This window comes from Carassius gibelio, chromosome A24 (assembly GCF_023724105.1).
Source record: "Carassius gibelio isolate Cgi1373 ecotype wild population from Czech Republic chromosome A24, carGib1.2-hapl.c, whole genome shotgun sequence".
Lineage (NCBI taxonomy): Eukaryota > Metazoa > Chordata > Actinopteri > Cypriniformes > Cyprinidae > Carassius > Carassius gibelio.
The window spans coordinates 11,398,882-11,423,597 of record NC_068394.1 but is presented as its reverse complement, the minus strand read 5'-3'; the positions used below and the strand labels follow the sequence as shown (position 1 = coordinate 11,423,597).

The window sequence follows — 24,716 nt, the reverse complement described above, 5'->3', positions numbered from 1 at the left end:
CAAATTTCAAGAAAAGTGTTTTAACTCCCTCTCAACGGATAACTTTTCTGGGAATAGATCTGGACTCTCGCGCGATGACAGCGAAGCTTTCTCTCCCGCGCGCTCAGTCGATTGCGTCATGCGTGCGGCACTTCAAAGCGGGTCGCACGGTGACAGTGAGATTGTGCCTCAGGCTCTTGGGTCTAATGGCAGCAGCATCCCCCGTGATTCGTCTGGGACTGCTTCAAATGCGCCTCTTTCAGTGGTGGACGAAAAGGCGGAATATTTCACCCCGTTGTCTCCCGCATCGCACGATTTCGGTGACACGGCGGTGTGTGATGTCGCTAAAATTTTGGATGTCAACCGAATTTCTCCTGTCAGGAGTTCGACTGGGAATGTATGCTTTCCGAGAGACTGTCACGACGGACGCGTCTTTGACTGGTTGGGGAGCTGTGTGTCGAGGGCGACCAGCCCACGGAGTGTGGACAGCGGCTCAGCGCGGCTGGCACATAAACAGACTGAAATTTCTGGCAGTTTTTCTGGCTCTCCAGTATTTCGCGGATCGGAACAGGGAGAATGGCGATTACACCCCCAGACGGTGGATCTTTTATGGCGGATATTCGGCAAAGCGAAAGTGGATTTATTCGCGTCGAGCATGACTACGCATTGCCCGCTATGGTTCTCCCTACGCTCCCCATCGCCCCTGGGCGTGGATGCGTTAGCTCACAGCTGGCCCAGGACCAGTCTGTATGCTTTTCCTCCGATTCGTTTGATCCCAGCGGTATTATGCAGAATACGGCGGGACAGAGTGGAACAGCTGCTGCTGGTGGCTCCGCGATGGCACACGCAGCCGTGGTTTGCGGATCTGATCAGTCTGCTAGCGGGCTCTCCGTGGGAGATTCCCCTCAGACAGGATTTATTATCACAAGCACAGGGGCTGATTTGGCACCCGAGGCCAGATCTGTGGAAACTGTGGGCGTGGCCATTGAGCAGAGTGCATTAGTATGTCCCGGTTTTTCTGTTGAAACTACTGAGACTATATTGAATTCTAGAGCAGCTTCTACGAGACGCTTATATGCTTTCAAGTGGAGACTGTTTACAGCCTGGTGTGGCAATCATAATGTGGATCCAGTTTACTGCCCAGTGGCTTCAGTGCTGGAGTTCCTCCAGGAGCGTTTCTCGGATGGCGTTACACCAGCCACTTTAAAGGTTTACGTGGCAGCCATTTCAGCTTACCACGAATACATAGGCGGTGCCTCTGTGGGGCGTCATCCATTAGTTTCTCGTTTCATACAGGGTGCGCGACGGCTGAGGCCTTTCCGCCCTGTGCGAGTTCCTTCATGGGATTTATCCATTGTGTTGTTAGGTTTATCAGGGCATCCGTTTGAGCCCTTGGAGACCGTATCAGATAAATTCCTGACACTGAAGACACTTCTTCTCATGGCTTTATCCTCCCTCAAGAGAGTTGGGGATTTACAGGCTCTTTCTGTTTCACCTTCATGCATGGAATTCGCACCGGGCTCTGTGAAGGTGCTGCTGCGGCCCAGGCCTAACTATGTTCCTAAGGTCGCATCTAACCCTTTTCGCTTTCAGCAAGTGGTTCTGGAAGCTTTTTCACCTGCTGAGGCTGGGTCAGGAGATCTAAGTCTTTGCCCTGTGAGAGCTTTAAAGACTTATGTGGATCGTACAGCCCCTTGGCGTGAATCTGACCAGCTGTTTGTCTGCTTTGGACATAAAAGTAAGGGCCATGCAGTTACAAAGCAGCGCATGTCCCATTGGCTGGTGGAGGCAATTTCTTTGGCCTATGAGGCGCGCGGACTCGCTTCGCCCTTAGGGATTAAGGCTCATTCCACTCGAGCTGTAGCTTCTTCTCAAGCTTTTCTCAGTGGCTCTTCTATGGATGATATCTGTGCTGCGGCAGGATGGTCCTCACCGAGCACTTTTATCAAGTCCTACGGTCTGGATGTGAGGATGGCCCCTGGCTCCCGGGTTCTCTCCGCTTGAGCAGATGCTTCCTCGGATCTCAGTTATCAGGTACGTCAGGCGTTTTGGTATATCGTTCCCATACGTGGTGACGTCACCGCAGCATCGAAGTGACCTATGATAGGGAACATCTCGGATACGTATGTAACCTTGGTTCCCTGAATAGGGAACGAGATGCTGCGGTTCTGGCCGTTCCGTACCTTGATAACTCTTTATCTTCAGTCATGAAATCTGAGCGAAATGGCGCGCTGCACCCAGGTATATCATGCGTGCGCATGCGCAGGGTGGTGCTATGCGCCATTTGGCCAATAGGATTGGCGGGATGGTATAGGGCTTCAGACATTCGTCACACCAGAGGTGTTCCCATACGTGGTGACGTCACCGCAGCATCTCGTTCCCTATTCAGGGAACCAAGGTTACATACGTAACCGAGATGTTTTTTAATGCTCTCCTGACAGGATCCAAATGAAATAGACCCCAAACAAATGAAATGTGCATTATAATTCCTTATGCAACAAATACCATGATATTAAACATAAAAGCAATGATATTCCAGGTTCTGCCTCATTGGGTCTCTAAACAAACATGAATCTGAGTACAACACAACTAGGGTGTAACAGACAATCCGAAGGTAAGACTCTTTAAACACACTTCATTTCATGTATTTAAATGTTTGTCTAGTCACTGTGAGTCAGTGTTATCTGTTTCTGTACTATTCCATTTCTGTTTTGTCAAAACCCTTCATTGTCACTGAGATGGTCATCATTAGGACTTGTTGACCATCTTGTTTATTGGTGAGGTCCTATTATATGTTGCTTGTCATTTTAGCCTTCTTTCATTTCTTTTGTATGTTATCATGTTCAGTTCTGATGTGCATGGAATCAATTTTATGATTTTTATTAAGGATATCAAAACTGAAAGGCATTTCAGACCCAGTCAAAGGCAAATTTAAGTACTGCTTACAAGATGATAAAAAGTATGGGCCATCTGTGCTTGTCTTACTTACACTTTGTCATCACTTAACTCTAATGAAATTAAAATTGTAGTTTGTGAACACAAATAGAAGGTGCTTTTAAAAATGTTATTTACTCACCCTGACCGACTTTCTTCAGTGAAACACAAAAGGTGATTTTTTGTAGAATACTTGGGCTACCTTGTCCAAAATGACAAAGAATCATTTACCAGTGTTATTTTAGTATTATTTATATACTGTTTTAGTATTTATAAATATTTTGAATTGACTTATGCCTTGTGTTTTTATGTATATACATTTTAATTTGCTTTAATATTTAATTTAACGAATTAACATTTCTAGATTTCATTTTAATTAATGTCTTAGTGATTTGGTCATTTATTTATTTATTTCAGTATTTCTTAATATTAATATATTATTATAGTATTTATTCATATTTAGAATTAAGCCGTGTATATATATATATATATATATATATATATATATATATATATGTTTTTTTTAATATATATATATATATATATATATATATATATATATATATATATATATATATATATATATATATATATACATTCAGATTTCAAAGTTTAAAGTCATTTTGTTACACGCTTTTGTCAGTTTCTTATTTCTACATATTTAATTTCTATATATTATTTTAGTAATTTTAGCACTTCAACATATTCATCTAAGCTGGCTGGCAAACAAGTATTTTAAATTTTGCAATTTTTACGTTTGCAAATGTTTACGTTTTTAATGTTGTTTGAGGTTCAGCTATAGTTTGACCACACTTTTAGCTTTGATTAAAAAAATTTCAATTACAATTTTAATTGATAACAATAGCAACACCATCATTCACTATCATTAAATTCTTCAAAAATTCACCTTTCTATGTTGCACAGAAGAAAGGGGGTCTAAAACAACATGAGGGTAACTAAATAATGAGAGAAGCTTCTTTTTGTTGAAATATCAATTTAAAATGTCAAGAAACCCAAATTCCAAATAGTTTTCCAATGCATTTTAACTGATGTGCTTTATACCTTTAAAAATTAAGTTTTTGTCAGTCTTAATCATCTATACAAATGCAGCATTGTTTTCATATTAATTGTGATTTTGTTATGTTTGTGCTTTGCAAATGATTGTGTGTGTGTGTCGTACTCTGTAATGTGCAACGTTGTGTTTTTTTTTTCTCATCTCCCATCATGCATTGTCTCCGTCATGTAGACTTCTTGAAAATAGTGCAATCCTGGATCAGTACGAATGGGCTTCAATGAAATATGAAAATGTGGACTGGAGATATACACCAGCATGATAATAACATGGACATTTCAAAGCTAAATTTATCAAAACATCTTGCAGATGTAAAGGAGGACGTGGATTCGGTAACAAAGGAAGTGACCGTGATGAAATCGCTTTAACGTGTAGTTCCTTATTTAGGCACAGTGCCTTTTTTAAGGTTACTTATTTAGGATTCCAGAACATTACATGGAAGTTTGTTGATTTATGTGTATAGAGGTGAATTGCATGCATTTTATTGCCCTGCTTTGCCACCAAAAGTTGTCGTTTTGACTTTTAGCAAAAGCTCTCTATCCACATATTTGTCAGTCACTTTAATGTTATGATTTGCATACATGTTTTTTTCTCACTTTTAAAGTGAGGGACTGTGCATTTAGGTACAGCATCAAACCCAAGTCTAATTTATTGTAAATAGGTTTAAAGTTATTAATATATATTTTATTAATATATATTTATTATTTTATATATATATACACAGTTCATCTGGATTGAGTCTGTCTCAGTTTGTTCTGTTTCTTCATGTTATTCCAGACAGACTGAATGATGGTGAGATCAGATCTCTGTGTGGAGCACTGGCTGTTGTCAGACTCCTTGTGCACACAAAAATCTCACTAGATTATTACATTTAATAGCAAAAATAATGTTTGGAAATTTAAACTGATATTTCCTACTGACACACTCCAGCGAAACATAGAAAAAACTGACTTAAAACCATTTTTTGTTGGTGAAAATACTAGTGGCCTAAGACTTGCATATAATAAATGTATATAATAAATGGAATGACATTAAGCCCTTTTCCTCCCCTAGTTTACGATCTGCATGCTAATCCTATTCAATAACATAATTCAATATGAAATCTATGAATTAAATTAAAATAATTAGGAATATTCCTTTACATAAATAATTTTTGAAATACTGTAAACTCTTTCAGATGATTTTGTTTAGGAAATATGCAGTAAGTTAACAGTTGCTATTTTAGTAGCACACAGCACACTTTGTATGTTAATGGTGTTCAAACTTTTGTAGATGATTTGTTCGACAGCTGAATCACCAATACAAGCAGAGTTTATGATATGACATTAATTATAAATCTTATGTTTGCTTTTCATGCTTTTGTGTGATCCATTAACCTGCGGTGAATATCAGATGTGATATCAACAGAATGTTATAAAACCTCAAATACAAGACATGAAAACACCTCTCTCTCACACACAAACACACACACACACACAAACACAGATACACAATATATGTCAAATGTCCCTGTTTTATCAAGCTACATTTTTAAACTAAAGTTACCATACTAATTCAAATGAATTGTCAGTGTTTTTGCCCATTGTCTTGACATTTTTGTTTTAGAATCGAAACTATAACAACAAGTAAAAAATAAATGCTTTTAATTAATGAGTGAATTTACATTATGGGTGAATTTACGCTTTCTTGTTATATGTAGACAAAATGTCATCTGAGATGGAAGGCACAAAAAGGTTAGTTCCAGCTTTTTACTTTTATATGTTTTGATGTTATATACTTTTAAATGTTTTATTAGTTAAAAATGTAATTGAATGTGTGGCACACATTTCAAAGACTAATTTTGTAATAATAAAGAATATATTTTAAAAAATAGTGATTATCACACAATTCAAACCTTTTTTCACAGTTCTGAGAAAAAAAGGCAGATTAGTAAAACTGAGACGTTATCTCACAATTTTTTTCTTTTTTTGAGCTGCACATTTATATCTCACAATACTGAGTTTACCATTCAATAAATCATAAAATGTATAATATCTATGATTAAACTATTGGATCTTTCATTTACATACATACATACATAAATACATATATATATACACACACACACACACACACATACACATATATATATATATATATATATATATATATATATATATATATATATATATATATATATATATATATATATATATATATATATATATATATATATATATATATATATATATATATATATGACACAGACATTTACAAAAATTACAAAAGATTTTAATTTCTAATCAGTGCTGTCCTTTTAGACTTTCTATTCATTAAAAAAAACTGAAAATTTTAAATTAAAAAAACAATCCCAAGATATGCTTCTTAAGCACATAATCAGCATATTAGAATGATATTTGAAGGATCATGTGACACTGCAGACTGGAGTAATCATGCTGAACATTTTTATTTTAAAATATATAGAATATTTTACTTATACAGAAGACAACATATTTTAATTTGTACTTATTTATGATCTAATAAATGCAGCCTTAATGAGCAAAATATTTTTTTTTCATCATCATTAAAAAATCATAACAATCTGACCACAAATTTTTGAACAGTAGTACAAATACCAACTCGTTCTTTTAAACATGAATATGAATGTGAATGAAATTCATTTTTTAGATCTGAAGTTTAACAGTGTGTTCATTTCTTTGCAGGTTGTTACATCATACCTTACACCTCTCCTGACTGACATCTTGTGGAAACAGCCTCAAAGAATTTGAAGGGGTGTGACTCTGTGACAGCTTGCTACTTGGTCCATTCTTAGAATTTGATGGGGAATATCTTGACACCGACTCTTCTGAAAGTAGCTGATACTGTGAAGCTCTTGGGAACTAAATCTAATTTTCAGACACTGGACTGAAACTGAATATACAAACTGATGTACATTTCATTTCATTCAGTGGAATAAGAGACATGTTTTTGTTTCTTCTGATTTGATAATTGTAAAGCTCAGATTATTTTTCAATACAAACTGTAGTGTCCTGAGTGGGTGCATAAAGTTTTTACTTTGCGAGAAGCATAGTTCAAGACCTTTAAAATGTTCTCAAACCATACGGTGCGATACTTGAACCAACTGATAAACAGGTGTAGTTTGTAATCCTCCTTTTGCAAGAATGATTTTACTGTGACCTAGTTAGATATCTCTGACTAGCATCTCAGATGTTTAAACACGAGACTTATTCTCTTAAAGCTGCAGTAGGTAACTTTTGTAAAAATATATATTTTACATATTTGTTAAACCTGTCATTATGTCCTGACAGTAGAATATGAGACAGATAATCTGTGAAAAAAATCAAGCTCCTCTGGCTCCTCCCAGTGCTCCTATTGCCATTTGCAGAAATACCTTCGCTCCCGTTAAGAAACAACCAATCAGAGCTGCGGCCCTTAACTTTGTTTGTGTTCAAAATGTAGAAAAATGTATATAATAAGCGAGTACACCATGAATCCATTTTCCAAACCGTGTTTTTGGCTTGCCCTGAATCACTAGGGTGCACCTATAATAAGTGTTTATATTCGGTCTATTTTAGATTGATTCGGAGATACCGCGGTGGAGTAACCCAGTACCTTTGTGATTCTTCATAGACATAAACAGAGAGAAGTAGTTCCGGCTATGATGTTCTTCTGCAAGACGCAAGCAGTTCTGTTTATAAACCGCTAGAGAGTCAAAAGTTACCTACCGCAGCTTTAATGGTCAACATTAAGGTCAATTACGGTCATGTCTATGAATATAATGTTAAGTGTGCCGAGCAAGATTTTCTAAGAATTGGTATCAAGTTGCACACCATATCATATTATTTCCCTTCTACTTACGATTTGAGAAACCTATTCATTTGACACAACGTATTTCGTTAATATATTTGATTTATGCTGGACCGGTTGTTTTAAATAAAGTGATACAAACATATTCTGTTGGACTACTTTGAAAGTGACTTTCTAGTAACATCAAAAAAGATGTTTTTAAAGCATGTGTTGTCTGGTAAGATAGGCTGATATGTATGCACTGATTAATAAAGGTATATGTCATGGACACTCATGAATGGAAATGGGAACTGAAACAAAATTGAGCAGATTATAGAATAGAAATGACAAATAAATCCAGGATGTTCCTACAAGGCTTTGTAACTTAATAATGGAAATAGCATTGTAAATTTGAGAGTTGGTATGGAAAAGTTAAATGAGTAATTCCAAAAACTTAGTGTATGTTTATTATTAAGTTGCTGACAGAGATTTGCTAATGTCTGTTGACCCAATTGTATTTCAGTATTGTTTTATGTTTTAGAAATGTTCAAAGGTTCAGATTATGCTATAAAACATAAATGAACATATGTAGTTTGGGCCAGTTTTGTTTTTGTAGGTAATTACCCTGCTGGAAAATAAAAAATACAGCTAAAACCATCCTAAGCTGGTTTACTTGTTTTAGATGGTTGTCCAGCCTGGTCATAACTGGTCAGCAGGCTGGGTTTAGAGGGGTTTTGGCTGGCCTTAGCTGGTCAGACTGGGAAACTAGCTGCCAACCAGCTAAAATCAGCCTGGTAGACCAGTTAAAACCAGCTACTTCCATCTTAAACCAGCTAAAACCAGGTTAGGCTGGTTTTAGCTGTGTTTGTCCCCCAGCAGGGTTTACATTATTGTAATTATAGGTGTAGTTTGTAGAATTTTAAAATGCAACGTCTTTAAATATTGTAAAAGCGTTTTGCGTTTGTTAGTGTTACAGTTAAATATTTTACTAACAACAAAAAAAAGTCTAGTGATAAAATTCTGAGCACCTCCTTACGTGATTCGGGACTTTTATTTTGAAAAAAAGAAGGCGGAAGGCGTGAAGCGAGCAACTAATGGTAGTGACTGCCTGTAAACGATAAGAAGACATGTGAAAGTCAGCATTAAAAAAAAATATTCATAATTTAGAGTTATGCGCGGTTCATCGTTTAGGTTAACTTTCTAGACAGTTGATTTATACTAGAAGGAATCATGATGTATTCAGTATTCAGAATCGGACGAACGTCGAAGTGTCTGCAGCATATATTAAACCGTGTGCATGTCAGATTACCACAACACATCTCCGCTTCACGACCTGTTTATGAAACACCCCGATGTCCTGCATCCACGTGGACATTTTATCCCTCTCGCTCGCTTTACACAGGAGTTCATGTCTGTAGTAGGAGCGATGGGCAGAAGGACACGGACCAGGTGTCAGTTTCCAGAAGTTCCCACACACCTCCAATCCCGTCTGCGGCGCAGAAAGGTACGTGCAGCACAACAATAACATAGTAACCTAAATTACTATGAGGTACCATAGTAAAAAAATACCATAGTTAGGCTTAGGAATCGGTGTTATCAACCACTGTCACTAGAAAACAAAATTATTCTTACACTACACTTTACAAAAATAAAAAAAAAAACACATAAATATAACAATAACAATTAAATTATTTTTTTAAACATTATTATAATTTTCATTTTTTAAATCAAAAGTTGTGTCTGCTGATAATATTTAATGGACCAGAACTGACATAGAGTAACAAATATATTCATCTTTGTTACTTATTAGTAACTGCTGTATTAACTAACGTTAACTAATGAAACTTAAAAAAAGTGCTACCCAAAGCTTTTTTTTTTATTTTTTATCCTGGCTAAATAATAAACTTAACTGACTGCTTCACTTCCACTTTAAAGGGATATTTGTGCTGTTTATTTGTATTTATACTATTTATAATTTCTGTACAAATTATTTGTCAGTTGAGTTTGTGGCAAAACGTTCTGTAGTGTTTACATGATGTTTCATTATATGATTCATTATAGCTACTCAGTATTTAAACGTCTGATTCTGTTTTATCTTTCCTCAACAGTTAAACAAGCTGGCAAAGACTTCACCTATTTGATTGTGGTGCTCATTGGAATCAGTGTAACAGGTGACGTGATGTGTTTGATTTGGCAGGAACCAGGGCTCGATTGGACCATCATGCTGAGGGACCTTAATTCAATGCACACAGACTGGAGTAGTTTAAGGACAAGTTCAGACTGTATGATTTTCAGACTGTACGATTTCAGGTTTTGAGAAATCACCGACAAATGCCCGAAATCACAGGCAAATCAGTGCTCATTCATGTGAATGACAATAATGCAGTGTGAATTAGCAAAAACCTGATCTGAGAGAATCGCCGATGAGTCGAGACGCCCGTGAGATATTTGTAATGCTAAATATCTGGACCTGTCGGCGATTCAAAATCATGCTGTGTGAAAAGTGTTCTGACAGAAAAGTACAGCGGCAAAGATCGACAGCCAATGGGAGCGCAAGATACAAAGCAGCTGGGAGTTTGGGGAGGAGTTATAGACCATAATATCAGCAGGCATGGCTTGCGTCTCTCCAACCATTTCCTCCTCCATATATTTATTTTCTGTTTCTTGTTTTCGCTGCAAATCAGCGCACAGGCAATTCGTATTGCAAGCTGCTTACCATTTTTAATAATAATCCCAGTCTTACGTGAGAACTCCGGTCTTGCACACGTGATATCACATTGTTTCCTTGTCCTTGTACATGTGCAGTAAATGAACATACTTTCCAGAAGGCCATACATTTTCTTATGAAGTATTCTAATTTGTTGAGATGGTGAATTGGATAGTTTTTGTTAAATGTGTGCCAAAATCTTCACAATTAAAATAACCAAAGACTTCATTCAGTCTGTGTGCATTTAATTTAATACATGAGTTTCACAATTTGAGTTGAATTACTGAAATAAATTAACTTTTTCACGACATTCTAATTTATTGAGATGCACCTGTAGTTTTAATTTCTTTTTATTTCAGTTTTAGAGATTTGTGTACTTATATTTATTTTAGCTAGTTAACCATTTTTTATATTTTTTTTTTTGTAATGTCTTGTCATTTTTAATCAAATATTTATATTTTATTTTAATTCAGCTTTATTTAAATTAGCACTGATCTAAACATGTCTACCCATGGCCTTATGGGACCATGATCTGGCTCTGGTTCAAACATCTGTTTGATGATGGTATTTATCATAGAGCTCTATTAAAGAATACTAAATTAAATTGTGTATGTTTAAGAGTTTAATAAATGATCTGGTTGTCATCCTTATTAGGTGGACTGCTGTATGTGGTTTTTCAAGAGCTGTTTTCCTCTTCAAGCCCGAGCAAAATTTATGGGCAAGCTTTTGAGAGATGCAGATCTCACCCAGAGGTCAGCATATGGGGATTCATTTATTTTAAACTATAAAGATGTACAAACCAATATGTCAAATGACTGATTAAATCTGGTATTTGCTGTATATAAAGGTCATTGGAGCTTTTGGAGAGCCCATCAAAGGTTTTGGGGAGACCAGTCGGCGTGGAAGAAGACAACAAGTCAGGTAAAATTAAGACTTTTAATTAATACAAACACTTCTGTTACACTTGACAAATGGCTAACAAGATTTTTCCTTCAGTCATGTTGAGTACATGAAGGATGGACTCAAGTACATGCGGCTGAAATTTTACATTGAGGGATCTGAACCAGGATTACGGGGAACTGTTCATTCTGAGTCAAAGGAGGTACATTTAAACTTCTCAGTAAAAATGGTTATATTAGTTTCACGTAGAACCATACTGTATATGACAAACTACTGCTTCTTCCGACAGAATCCTGAGACTGGAAAATATGAATTCAGGTATATCTTTGTAGACATAGACTCGTATCCCAGGAGGACAATCGTCATTGAAGACAACAGATAAAATGGGTTTCAACAGTGTTATGCAGTATTGGGAATTTCAGTAGCAGACGAGCTCTGACAATTGAATTTAAGCTTTGATAACTGAATCGGAATTGGATTTGTCACGTTTGGATTTTGTTGGATTGATCATCCACAGAGTAGTCTACATAAACTTGTGATGATCTAGATATTTCGAGTGTGCTTGTATTAAAACATCTTGTATTTTGTGAAAGGATTTGCATGGTTTTTATTATAAAATTTGTAATTTGAAATAAAGATCAATTATAGAATTCATATAGAATTGTTCTTCCTTTGAAACATTTATTGCATTGTAAATTTGACTATACTAATTTTATATTTCCTTATGTTTCTTTTAAATTAAGTGAACATTTATTAAAAAATATACATTGTCATTGTTATACAGAAGAATAACAAATGGTAAAAAGAAAATTAGCAAGTGGACAAATAATGGCAAAAATATGTAACTGACAGATAACTAAATTAACTTTAATTTTCCATATACAGGTAGTATGTAAGTTCAAACCTGTTTTTATTGTCCAGATTTATTTGAAATGAGATTGTTCAATAACATATACATATATCAACTTATAGTTATTAATTTAACCTTGCAATCATGAACTCTTCATTTCCCCGTTTATTTCTATTTTTGAACAGTTCTTACGAACTTTAAATACGAAACGCAGCAGGCGAATGATAAATAAGAATATATAAAACATTACAAATAAAATATATAGCTAACGTTACTCCGTGGACGCTTGCGAGGTCTTAGCAGCATATCTACGATTTTATTTTAAACTTACATAAATAATAGTTATAATAATACATCTACATCTAAATGATTAAATTACGACAACAAAAACGTAAAATAAACGGCGAAGGACTTTTAATTTGACGTTCTTCTCCCATGACTCCACGGAAGTGCAAGACGCCTGGCGAGACAGAAGAACTACAAGAAAATCCCTCCGTTTGCTCATGGAAAAAACACACAGCCCTCAAGGTTTCTCGGAAGCCCTTTGAGGCTCTCAAGTATTAGCGTTTACTAACAGAGCGAGGAGCCACACTCGTCCTAAAAGCAGCCAGTGAAGGCCGAGCAGCTCGAAAAATTATACCCAGGAGTCGGTGTTTCCGTTTTATGAAGGTAACGTTAAACATATTTTGTAGCCCGTTAGCAAAGCGACTTCCTCCGCGCAACTTAAATGAGGAGCAGATGCTTCGATAGCTGCCTAAAACGGATTATAACGCCTCTTAAAACGGTTTAAAGGTGAGCTGCTTTTCTTTATGACAAGTTATATTAACCTTATATAACTAGCAAAAGTCATATGAGTGGATTTAAAGGGCTGGTGTCCCCATGTGATGTTTGTGTGTGTTTGTTTATGTTGGTGAACTAAACGTGTGCTTGTGAGAGTTTGTTTGGACTTTTCTGCTTATGTAACAGTAACCCAACCTTGTTTGTTACACAATATATTAAAAATAAAGTCTGTTTTAAATGTTTCTAGTGTGACCATAAGAATCTGAGCTGTTTTAAACATGAGATCGGTTGACTGGTTGATTATTATAATGATCATGAGTAAATCAATATTGCCTGGATCTCAAATTGACATTTTCTTTGCAGATCTTACCAAGCTCTCTGGTATTGGTTCATATTTCTGTTTGAGAGCTTGGAAGCTGATTATGGTAATTGAAACCAAGTGGTGAGAAACATGGAGCTGTACTGGTACATGTAAGTTTTGATATGATTACACTTGCATTGCCTCATTTGTGCTTTATCATTGTGTCATTGTTGATTTTGTTGTTATTGGTTTTTTTTTTCAGTCATGCTCATGCTTTTGAGACTTTAAACTTGTTCTTTGTCTTGTTTTAGAGTCGTCATAATATTTATTATGATTAAGATCTTCTTCTACATCTGCTGGTATCGTTCAAGACAAAGACAGCTGGCCGCGTACCTCAGCAATCCCCGAAACGCTCAGATCGTCATTGTTGGAGGGCGTGCGTACCTGCACCAGGTCTGCGAGAGACAAAATGTGAGTAAACTAAAAATTTCTGTCCAATCAGATGCTGTTTTTCCCCTTTTTTTCTCAAGGTGTGGTCAGCTTGGCTGTGAGTCAACAGCTGCTGATATGATCAATGTTTGGAAACATGAAATAGTTTAGCTTCCTGTGCAGTTCTGTGTTGATCTCATGAACGCATTGTACATTCAGCGAGACAATAAGTATAATATATTATAGTGTCTTCTGTTGACTTCAAGTGGCATTTTACAGTAGATTTGACTAGCTTAATGGCAAAGACTGATATTAAGCTAATAGACAAATCTTTTTGCCTTTGATCAAGTAAGGGGAAAAGGATATTGTGATTAAGCACTGAAAATGTATTTAAATCCACTGTGTAACCCTCATCATTGTTCAGTCAGTTTTAGATTACACCAAAATAAATGTCTCTTACTCTTTTCCTTTTTTCTTTTTGAGTTTGAAACCGTTAATGTCACCTAATAAAACTAAATATTATCTCTCTCTCTCTCTCTCTCTCTCTCTCTCTATATATATATATATATATATATATATATATTATATATATATATATGAGTGCATCTCAATAAATTAGAATATTGTGGAAAAGTCCATTTATTTCAGTAAATTAACTCAAATTGTGAAACTCTTGTATTAAATAAATTCAGTGCACAAAGACTGGAGTAGTTTAAGTCTTTGGTTCTTTTAATTGTGATGATTTTGGCTCGCATTTAACAAAAGCCCAACAATTCACTATCTCAACAAATTAGAATACTTCATAAGACTTTTTTCTTTTTCAAAAAAAAAAAATCTCTAAAACTAAAAAAAAAAAAAAAAAATTAAACTACAGGTGCATCTCAATCAACAAATTAGAATACTTCATAAGAAAAAGTATGTCCTTCTGGAAAGTATGTTCATTTACTGTACATGTACTCAATACTTGGTAGGGGCTCCTTTTGCTTTAATCACTGCCTCAATTCGGCGTGGCATGGAGGTGATCTGTTTGTGTCACAGTTTGTGGGACTGCTGAGGTGGTATGGAGGCCCAGATTTCTTTGACAGTGGCCTTCAGCTCAACTGCATTTTTCAGTCTCTTGTTTCTCATTTTCCTCTTGACAATAGCCCATAGATACTCTCTGGGGCTCAGGTCTGGTGAGTTTGCTGGCCAGTCAAGCACACCAACACCATGGTCATTTAACCAACTTCTGGTGCTTTTGGCAGTGTGGGCAGGTGCCAAATCCTGCTGGAAAATGAAATCAGCATCTTCAAAAACCTGGTCAGCGGAAGGAAGCATGAAGTGCTTCAAAATTTCTTGGTAATCGGTTGCAGTGACTTTTGTTTTTAAAAAAAACACAATGGTCCAACACCAGCAGATGACATTGCACCCCTAACCATCACAGATTGAGGAAACTTAACACTGGACTTCAAGCAACTTGGGCTATGAGCTTCTCCAGCCTTCCTCTAGACTCTAGGACCTTGGTTTCTAAATTAAATACCAAACTTGCTCTCATCTGAAAAGAGGACTTTGGACCACTGGGCAACAGTCCAGTTCTTCTTCTCCTTAGCCCATGTAAAATCCCGCTGACATTTTCTGTGGTTCCGGAGTGGCTTAACAAGAAGAATACAACAACTGTAGCCAAGTTCCTTGACACGTCTGTATTCCTTGTCCCCAGCCTCTGTCCATTTCTTATGTTCACTAAAAAATTTTAATCGATTTTGCTTGACAAACCTCATAAGGCTGCGGTTCTCTCAGTTGGTTGTGCATTTTTTTTTTTTTTTTTTTTTTTTTTTTACTTTTTCCTTCCACTCAACTTTCTGTTAACATGCTTGGATACAGCACTCTGTTAACAGCCAGCCAAATATTTAATATCTAGCGCATGAGCATAGAGAGAATTGTGAGTGCACAGGAAACCGTTTGAGTGAGAGAAGACACGTTTTAAGTGCCCACACTCTCTCCGGGCGAGAGCAGCATGTATCTGAGCATGCGCGTCTGGTTTTATAACAGATCAAAGGAAATTTGCATGCGAGCGGAGAGATTCGCGCTCGCACATAATTTTAATGTGCTTTCATGTAACAATAACGTGCTCTTGCTGCTGCTTCTGAACCGCATACACATACTGTATACGCACTGCAAACAGAGTACGTGTGAACCTTCGGCAAATCCATTTCAACACCTGAGGCAAAAAAGAAAAAAAAAATCCCTGGACACAAGTTTTATTTTATATACATCTAGACCTTTTATTTGACATCTTTACTTAGTGATTATTTTGACTTAAGTCTGTTCTAGAGATATGTTACAACTTTTTGAGAAAGCTCTCATTGTTTTTGTTTTTTTTAGAAATGTTTCACATTTATACTGAATGCATTTATGACTGTAAAGTTTGCAGAATTGATCAAAAAAATCGTTATAGGTTTTCTTCTTTTTTTTTTTTCTTTTCTTTTTTTTGTCCATATCGCACAGCCCCACTGAGAGACCATTTAGAAGGCTCGATAACCTTTGCAGGTGTTTTGAGTTGATTAGCTGATTGGCATGTCACCATATTATAGTTTAAGATAGTGAGTTGTTGGGTTTTTGTTAAATGTGAGCCAAAACTATTTAAAAAACCAAAGACTTAAACTACTTCAGTCTTTGTGCACTGAATTTATTTAATACACTTGTTTCACAATTTGAGTTACTGAAATGAACCTTTCCACGACATTCTATTTTGAGATGCATCTTTGTATATGAGTGTGTGTGTGTGTGTGTATATATATAGATATATAGATATAGATATATAGATAGATATAGATATATAGATATATATAGATATCTCTCTCTCTCTCTCTCTCTCTCTCTCTATATATATATATATATATATATATATATATATATATATATATATGTATATATGTATATATGTATGTGTGTGTGTGTGTATACACTACTGTGAAAAAAAGTTAAGAGTCTGTAAGATTTACTTTTTTTATATACTTTCAACAAAGTTGCATTAAATTTATCAAAAGAGACTGTTACAAATAGTTTATTCTTTAAATTCTGTTCTTTCAAACATTCTGTTCATCAAAGATTTCTGAAAAAAGAAAAAAAAATCCAGGCAGATATTATGCACAAATAGGAAATATTTTTTTTAGCATCCAATTCAACATAAAATAATGATTTCTGAAGGATCATGTAACACTGGAGACTGTAGTAATGGCTGCTAAAAATTACAGGAGCTGCAGGATTAAATTGTTAATAAATATAGTTGTATTAAATGTAATATATCACAATATACCCTTTATTATAGAATGACGTCTGTAGGAGAATCTTTAATATCTAAACACAGGAAATTCTGCTCTCAGGTTTCAGTTTGGTCGGTTCTCTAACTGACTGGAAGTGTGCATTCAGTGGAAATTTAGCAATTGACATTTTCTGTGCATGTTATGTATGTTTCATTCACCTACAGCGAGGGTATTGGTGAACTTTTTACTTTTACGTTTTTTTTTTTTTTTTTTTGACTCGTAATAAACACTTTACTCTCTAAACTTAAAGCTACAACAGGGATCTGTTAACCCAAACTGAGGACAGATGTGTCAGTTCTTGGGTGCATGAGCTTTTCTGTTTTAGAGATAAATTTTTCTTGTTGGTATTCAGCACTTGTCAAAACTAACCAGTGTCTTTGAAAAAGCCTGGAGAAGCAGACCTGATGGAACAAGCTGGGCCCATAACTGAAGGCCGTGATAGGGCTGAAAAACATTTTAGTGTTTTTTTTTTTTTTTTTTTACTTTGACTAAAGCATATTCACTCTTACAGTCAAGTTATGGCATCTGCGACTGTGTTATAAATGGGATTTCTTTCTTTAAAAGAGTCTGAAATGTTTTCTCTCTTTTAACTTTTGAAGCTATAATGCTGCTTTTTATATTCAGAAAATGGCCTTTTTTCTAAAAGAAAGAGTCTTATTTTCAGAATAGCATCTGGAAGTAATTTGGAGCTAAAATATTGAAGACTATATCAAGCCAAAGAGCTTTGCTATTCAAGTAGGGTTTCTATTATAATATTTCACTGGAAATTCTTTGAAATCTTTTTTTTTACTGAACATTTGTTTCATCATACTCATGCAAACTGAATTTTAATAGGATATAATGTTTTAGATTATGCAACAATTTAACTGCAGTTTCTTCCGAAATGGTGAGAGTGATATATTAGGCCTATTTTTAGAAACCCTAGCTGCCTGTAGCTCGCCACACAGGAAATGCCCTCATTTTAACAACAAACAGTTCAGGGAGTTGATAAACTTTTGGCCTGATTGCACGTTCACATGCCAGTAGTTTTTTTTTTTTTTTTTTCTCTCTTTCGATCCTACAGTTTTTCTAATGCATTCTGTCTTATGAGATCATTTGTTAGGGGAGTTACAGTGTGCCGGTATATTACAATGTCAACTTGTTAATGCAAAAAAAAAAAAAAACTGCTTTGCTGAGCATAATCAAGAAGGGAAATACCAGACCATTAATATCCAACCTAGAAGATGAACTTCTCTAAGCAAATTTCGTGAGAACTATGAAGCTGCACAGAAAATAAGTGTCTGAGATAATGAAACTGATATAATACGGTGTTTTCCAGCAAAACTTAGACTCCAAGGTCTTGTATGTAATAAACACATTTGTAGGCCCGGGAAAGTGATTGCACAATTCCACCATTTTGCTGCCACATGTATCTAAAGTAGTCTTTAACAGAAGTCGTCAACCTCAGAAGCTTGTTGTGTTTGATACTCGTCTGATTGTGGGTGTTTAACTCCCTCTGCTGCTCTGCTCCACAGACATCAATCTGGCCCAGTTGGTACGAAGCTCAAGAGGACGGCTCGGTGGGCGAACCCTCCGCCTCTCTTCCACCATCATCTTCGCTTTCTCATCTGGACATGCCGCCGCCATATGAGGCAGTGTCTGGAGGTAAGACTGACTCACTCTATGGCTACACCCCAGTCTGCACTGGGACAAAAATTATTTGTTTCAAGATAATTTAGAAAGTTGATATGTTTTTACTGTAGCACTTTAAAGGCCACTGGTATTTTTTTTTTTTTTCTCAAATATAATTAGTCCAACGAACCGTTCGGTACATAATGCGTAGTTGCGTACCGAACCGAAAGCCTCGTACCGAACGGTTCAATATGAATACGCGTATCGTTACACCCCTAATAATGACATATACTGTATTTTTAAGTGTTGCATTGCTCCTTGTAATCATAAAACTATGTCTGCATTTGTGATTGGAGAAATGACAAACAACAAGCACTACTCTACACTGCTCAAAATTCGCTTTGAATCATCAGTGGCAAATCCTTTTAATATGAAAATGTACTTTCAGACTCTGAGTCAGCATTATTTGTTAGAACACATAGCAATGTAGGGTACTCTCCCAGGAAACAGTCCTTGTCCTCCATAAAATGCGCTGCACACATCTGTATGTTTGGATTGATCTGTTCTGGAACAGTGTTGTAAATACAACCACTGATTTCTAGTCGTTTCCTCTTTTGGAAGCCAATCAAAGTAGTTTCGCTTTCACAACGAGAAACAGTGTCTCCATAGTCTCGCGTAGCCAAACCTTCAGACTAGTGTTGTCATGATAGTGGAATTTCAAACTTCTATACGATACCCTGAAAAATAACGATATTTGATACCATTTTCGATACCACAGAGAAAAAAACTGCCATATTAATTTCTTTTAATTTTTTTTTATTTAAAGATAAATATAACGTGTTTGTGTATGTAGATATGTAGGCATGTATGTTATGTATGTATGTTTGTAATGTTTTTAAAATGACACAGCTTTTTAAATACCTGAAAGTACACTTTCAATATTTCACTTTAATATGACATCTGGATAATCAAGTATTATTTAATGATAGAACTTCAGTAATTATAATTAAAACTTGGTAACCATGTATGCATGCATAAACATTTTAACTAAATTTAGGACTGATGGTGGTGCTTTGATCATACAGTGTTTCTGTAAAAAAAAGGGGAAAAACTAACAATAATACTGATAAGATGATGATGATAATAATAATACGAATTCTACTAATAAGAACAGTAATGGATTCATGAATATTAGTCAGGTTGTCTGCGTTCGGTCAAACTAATTTGCTCAGTAGGTGAGCACCAGCCAATGAGATTGCCATTTGCAATAACCTAGTAATAGTATTTCAAAGAAATAGAAAAAAATTATCTCTCTCTCTCTCTTTATAAGAAGGCATTTTTATTCCTCTGTTATACTGTCGTGGAATTTTTTTGGTCAGTGGAGTGTTGCGAAAAAGTTAACCATAAACCAAAACATAGGAATTTGTCTTCTAATCATTTTCTAGTTGCACGTGATTTGTGTTTGGAGGATGGATTTAGCTTTATTTTAGCATTCTATGTATATTGCAAATCCTGGTACTGTTTGCAGTGCCCATGTAGACTGTTGCACTTAAAATCATCCCTGAAAGTGCTTTGCCAAGTGATTGCTCAGAGCGCAGCTGGAATGTAAATGATTAAATGTGTTGAACTATGAGCTCTTGCACTGACGCTCTCTCGTGTGTCACAAGTCTAAAAGCTTCTCTGTGAGAAGTTTAATACAGGAATGTTAGATATGTTTACAGGAAAATCCCCAAGAATATATACGTATACGAGGAGACTGTCAAATCTCAAGGCTTATATTAACTGTAAATATGTCTCTTCACCCTAATTTGAGAAACAGCATCTCAGTCACATTACATCTCTAGGCAAAGTATTGTTTTCACCCACTCTGCTGCTCTGTAAATGGTTAACAGGGACAATTTTATGACAAGAGGGAGCAACAGTTGGAGAGTGGGCCTGAGGACATTAGCCATCCCAAATTAGACCAATGCTTCTTAATTGGCAGGTTTCATAACTGGCACGCTGAGAAGGACGTTTATGTACACCAGCTGCCAGATATTGACATTTAAAACCTGGAAAAGGTTGAAATGAATTTGGCAATTAAAGCTTAATGCATCAGTTCAGTTTCTGCGCTGAGACTGATTGTTCATTCAACAGCAGAGAAGGAAATCTTCTTTGTGTGGATTGGATGCAAACAGCAGATTCTGGCTAACAGCTCCATTCTCTTCTATATCTTTCTTATGCATTTCCCCCCTTTTCCTTTTTCATTTGTGCTCTCATCATCTCTAACAATGTCTCATGAGTTTATGAACACCAAATTTCAGTAAGTAGATCTCCAAGAAGATGCAACACATGCATATAATGTGATTCCTTCAACCTAGAAGAGTGAAGGATAATATCTCCGGTGCAGGATGTGGTTTTTGCCAACCTTCAATGCCACATCATTCAGCATTTTCAACGTTTCCTGATATTTGAGTAAAGGAAAACCCCAATTTTCCCCAAAAGCTTTGCGTGTAGTTTGTCACCTCTTCCGTTGAAATGTTTAACAATATTTGCTTTTGTTTGCCGTTTAAGACCAAATGAGGCATTTATGGTTTGCAGTGGCCTGCAACATGAAAAAGGAAATTATGTAATTTTTTAAGAATGACCTTGCTAGTTAGCATGCATTTTAAACTGAGTCGAGTCATTGGAAGTTTTGGTTCTGCAGATGGTAGCTAAAGGTTTGTGGCTAGCATTAATAGTGTTCTTTTTTTTTTTTTTTTTATCTATTTGTACATTTAGTGGTCAATAAAAGTTGGTATGTTGGTGTTCTGTTATCTGTCTATCTAGCATTTAAAAAATAATTTCCACAGAAATGTTTAAAAAAAAATTGTTACACTAAAAATGGTTTAACAGTAGTTTAGCTTACCATAATACAGTAAAAAATAGTAAATGGTTTAACACAGCATTAGATGTAATTTTACTGTAAATGCATAACATTGTTACCTAATGAAATAAACTGTTATAAGTCTCCATGCATCTCCATTTCAAACCTTTTGCGTGACCTTTGCACTCTCCTCTTTTTGTGCAGCACATGACCTGAAGCCTCCACCGTACAGTGAGTACGCTCAAAACGATGACACCGACGCATCCCTGAGCATCACCATCCCAGATGGCAACGATTCTAGTGGAATTAGCGATGCCCCGCCCCCTTACACGCCCAGCATCACCTCTCCAGCAAATCAGCAAGTAGATAGCCACAGTCAATCACAGCCAGAGGGAAGGTCAAGTTAGACTTCTTTCATTATAGAAACACAACAAGGGCTAAGCAACAGCTTCAGCTCCTCTAGGTCTTGTTTTTCCATCTGGACTTCTTTTCTTCTCAAGCAAATTATACAAAGAAAAAAAAAAAGATTTCACTTTGGCAGTGGATCTTGCTCATTCTCTTGACATGAGAGAATTTGGATAGTGCACAATATGCGATATAAAGAATGAGACTGGCCTGATGCCATCTCCTGGCAGAGTCGAGCACTGCTCTGCCCACGCTGCTGTACCGGTGCTTTCAGTTCACCCATGCCTTATGCTCATTTCCTCCAGCAACACCACAGCAGATAGCCGTACATCAGACACAGCCATTTCAATATTTTAAAGTCACTTTCCCCGTAATTTCTTTGCAGTAGTGTTGATCAGGTGTGGCTGCTTGAGGAACTGTAAATAGGCTAGTGGGTTTATTGATGACAAGCAGCAAGCACGTTTTGCTTAGACAATGTTGTCGACACATTTCTTTTCTTATTTTTCTTTCTAAAGTCCCACAGGGAGAATAGTTCACATTAGGGGTAGCACGGTTCAACTTTTTCACGGTTCGGTTTGTTTCACGGTTTTAGAGTCACGGTTTCGGTACAGTTCGGTATGTGCTATGTTTATGGAAAATCTATACTTTATAATAAAATAAAGAAGAATATTTTATCCAACTACAAGCAACAGCACAAATAAATACAATAGAGTAAAGAAACAAAAAATAAACAGTGATTTTCAGTATTTTTTTTTTTTTTTGGGTAGGTTTTAGCATAAGTTTTTAGGTACAGAAATGTAATAAAGGAATCAAATGTAAAACAGCATTGCATATTGGATTGTATAAATCGCGTCCTTTGGCTCTTAAATGTTTGAACTGGCAAAGCTTAAATGACTTTAGTTTAAACACATGTTAACGTGTGCTGTTCAGGTCTCATCTGTGAGCGCACGCTATCAGCACCCGGATGATGACGGAATAAATGACTGCTCATATTCCAGAATATGGGATTTGCGTCGAACAAAGGTGAATGATATGTCCAGGGTGTTTTTAATTTAAATTTTCAATTTTTTTTTTTATCACTGTTGTTGCAAGGTCTGGGAAGCCAGAATGCGCATCAATCAACAAACACATAATAGCTGAACACTGTTTGTTTTAGGCCTACATGTTATTTATAGCAAACCATATTACAGATGCTTTGTTAGATTGAAGTTGAACCACGGTCCCAGCGCGTGCTGAACCATGTGTGGTAAACCGAACGGTTCATTTTTTTGGGGGTTTTTGGTTTTTCGGCAAACCGTGCCACCAATAGTTCACATTAAGTAATTCAGCCAAAAATGAAAATTTGCTCACCATCATGTCATTTCAAACCTGTGACTTTTTCTTCCATGGAAGTAAGTGGTAATGTTTGGTTCCCAACATTCTTCAAAATATATTTTATTTTACAGAGCAGAAAGTAAGTCACCGTGTGTGTGTTTCAGAATGAAATGAGGTTGAGTAAATGACAGGATTTCGATTTTAGGCTAAACTTTCTCTTTAAAGTATAGAGGTCTAGCCTCAGGTTTATTTATAACCTCAGTTTATATGTGATGACAATTAAAAAAAGAAGAAAAAAAAGAAAATCATTTGCCCTGAAGCACTTTTAATGTGTTGTAATTGCCTTAATTCCGTCTGTTGGTAAGTGTCCAATATTCCCGAATCAACCAGAGCCGGTGTGGATGCTGTGGCTAATGGTTATGAATTAAATGTAAATGTGTGCGGTCCTACTCTGTGTTGTATTGCTTATCAGGTTAACCGTAATACACTGATGCATTTGAGATCACGGTGCCCTTATAAACAATTTCTGCTAACCCAAGTAGACCTTTCATGTGTGTGCGTAAGTATGTGTGTGTGTTATGGCATATGTTAAGTGTGTGATGAATTCAAACAGAATTTCCTTGTGAAAATGTTTGTGCTTTGGTGAGCGCATGAAGTCATCTCTGTGCAGTTGTTGATATCAGGTTCACATAATGGGATCAAAGTCCACATAAAAGGATGAGATCAAAGTAGGCTTTTAGAACATGTGTGTAATTCTGTTCACCCCGGTCCTTCACTATATAATTTCATTTAATCATGATTTGATTTAAAATTCTAATCCTGCAACATGTATTCTCTCATTTAAACTGAAGTACTGTATATGCTATTTTTGTATTTATGGAAAAACCCTTTGAATCTCTTTCAAAAATAAAGATCGGTGAATTGTCTCGTTTGAAAACATTTTTCTCCAGCAAACTTGATGACCAAGCTTCAAACTTGTTTAACAGTGTCAAAAACATTTACATTTATTTCACCATAAGTAACTATCATAAGTGCTTAGGCGTTGTTCGAAATTGAATATTGGCATATTGTATATTTTACAAAAAATACACTATGTATTATTGTATTAGTGTACATTCAAATGTTTGGAGTTGGTGAGATTTTTATTTTGTTTATTTTTATTTTTTGAAGAAGGTTCTTCTGCTCACCAAGGCTGCATTTATTTGATCGAAACAGTAGTATTGTTAAATAGTATTACAATTTTAAATATCTTTTCTATTTGAATATATTTTTTATATATATATATTATTTAAATATTTTTAAAAAGTTAGTCTTCAGTGTCGCTCCTTCCTTCAAATTACTAGAATATGCTGAATGGCTGCTCAAGAAACATTTCTTATTGCTAAACCGCTGTTCTGCTTAATATTTTAGTGAAACTTTTTTTTTTTTTTTTTTGAGATAAATAGAGAAGTTCAAAAGTGCATAATTTATAGATTTATAAATGTATACTGACATTTTTTTA

At 35.8% G+C, this 24,716-nt stretch overlaps 2 protein-coding genes across 4 annotated transcripts in view; both read left to right on the top strand.

Moving 5' to 3' along the window:
• Positions 1 to 7,937, top strand: part of LOC127946531 (neuropilin and tolloid-like protein 1) — a 99,251-nt gene extending 91,314 nt beyond the window's left edge. The window contains exons 10-12 of one of the 2 annotated variants that reach the window (XM_052543162.1): positions 2,519 to 2,593; positions 5,685 to 5,718; positions 6,688 to 7,937. In XM_052543162.1, the coding sequence (XP_052399122.1) occupies positions 2,519 to 2,579 (61 nt within the window). In that variant the 3' untranslated portion in view covers positions 2,580 to 2,593; positions 5,685 to 5,718; positions 6,688 to 7,937. The other variant, XM_052543163.1, reaches the window with a different exon arrangement.
• An 896-nt stretch (positions 7,938 to 8,833) lies between these two features.
• Positions 8,834 to 24,141, top strand: timm21 (translocase of inner mitochondrial membrane 21). 2 transcript variants are annotated; one of them, XM_052543048.1, is made up of 10 exons: positions 8,834 to 9,275; positions 9,880 to 9,942; positions 11,133 to 11,230; positions 11,326 to 11,399; positions 11,475 to 11,580; positions 11,668 to 12,897; positions 13,372 to 13,479; positions 13,621 to 13,780; positions 18,555 to 18,684; positions 21,701 to 24,141. In XM_052543048.1, exons 1-6 carry the CDS (start codon positions 9,002 to 9,004, stop codon positions 11,758 to 11,760), a joined length of 708 nt encoding a protein of 235 aa, XP_052399008.1. In that variant the 5' UTR covers positions 8,834 to 9,001; the 3' UTR covers positions 11,761 to 12,897; positions 13,372 to 13,479; positions 13,621 to 13,780; positions 18,555 to 18,684; positions 21,701 to 24,141. The 2 variants fall into 2 exon arrangements, with proteins under 2 accessions (XP_052399008.1, XP_052399007.1); XM_052543047.1 differs by having other exon boundaries at positions 11,668 to 13,020.
• Positions 24,142 to 24,716: the final 575 nt, after the last annotated feature.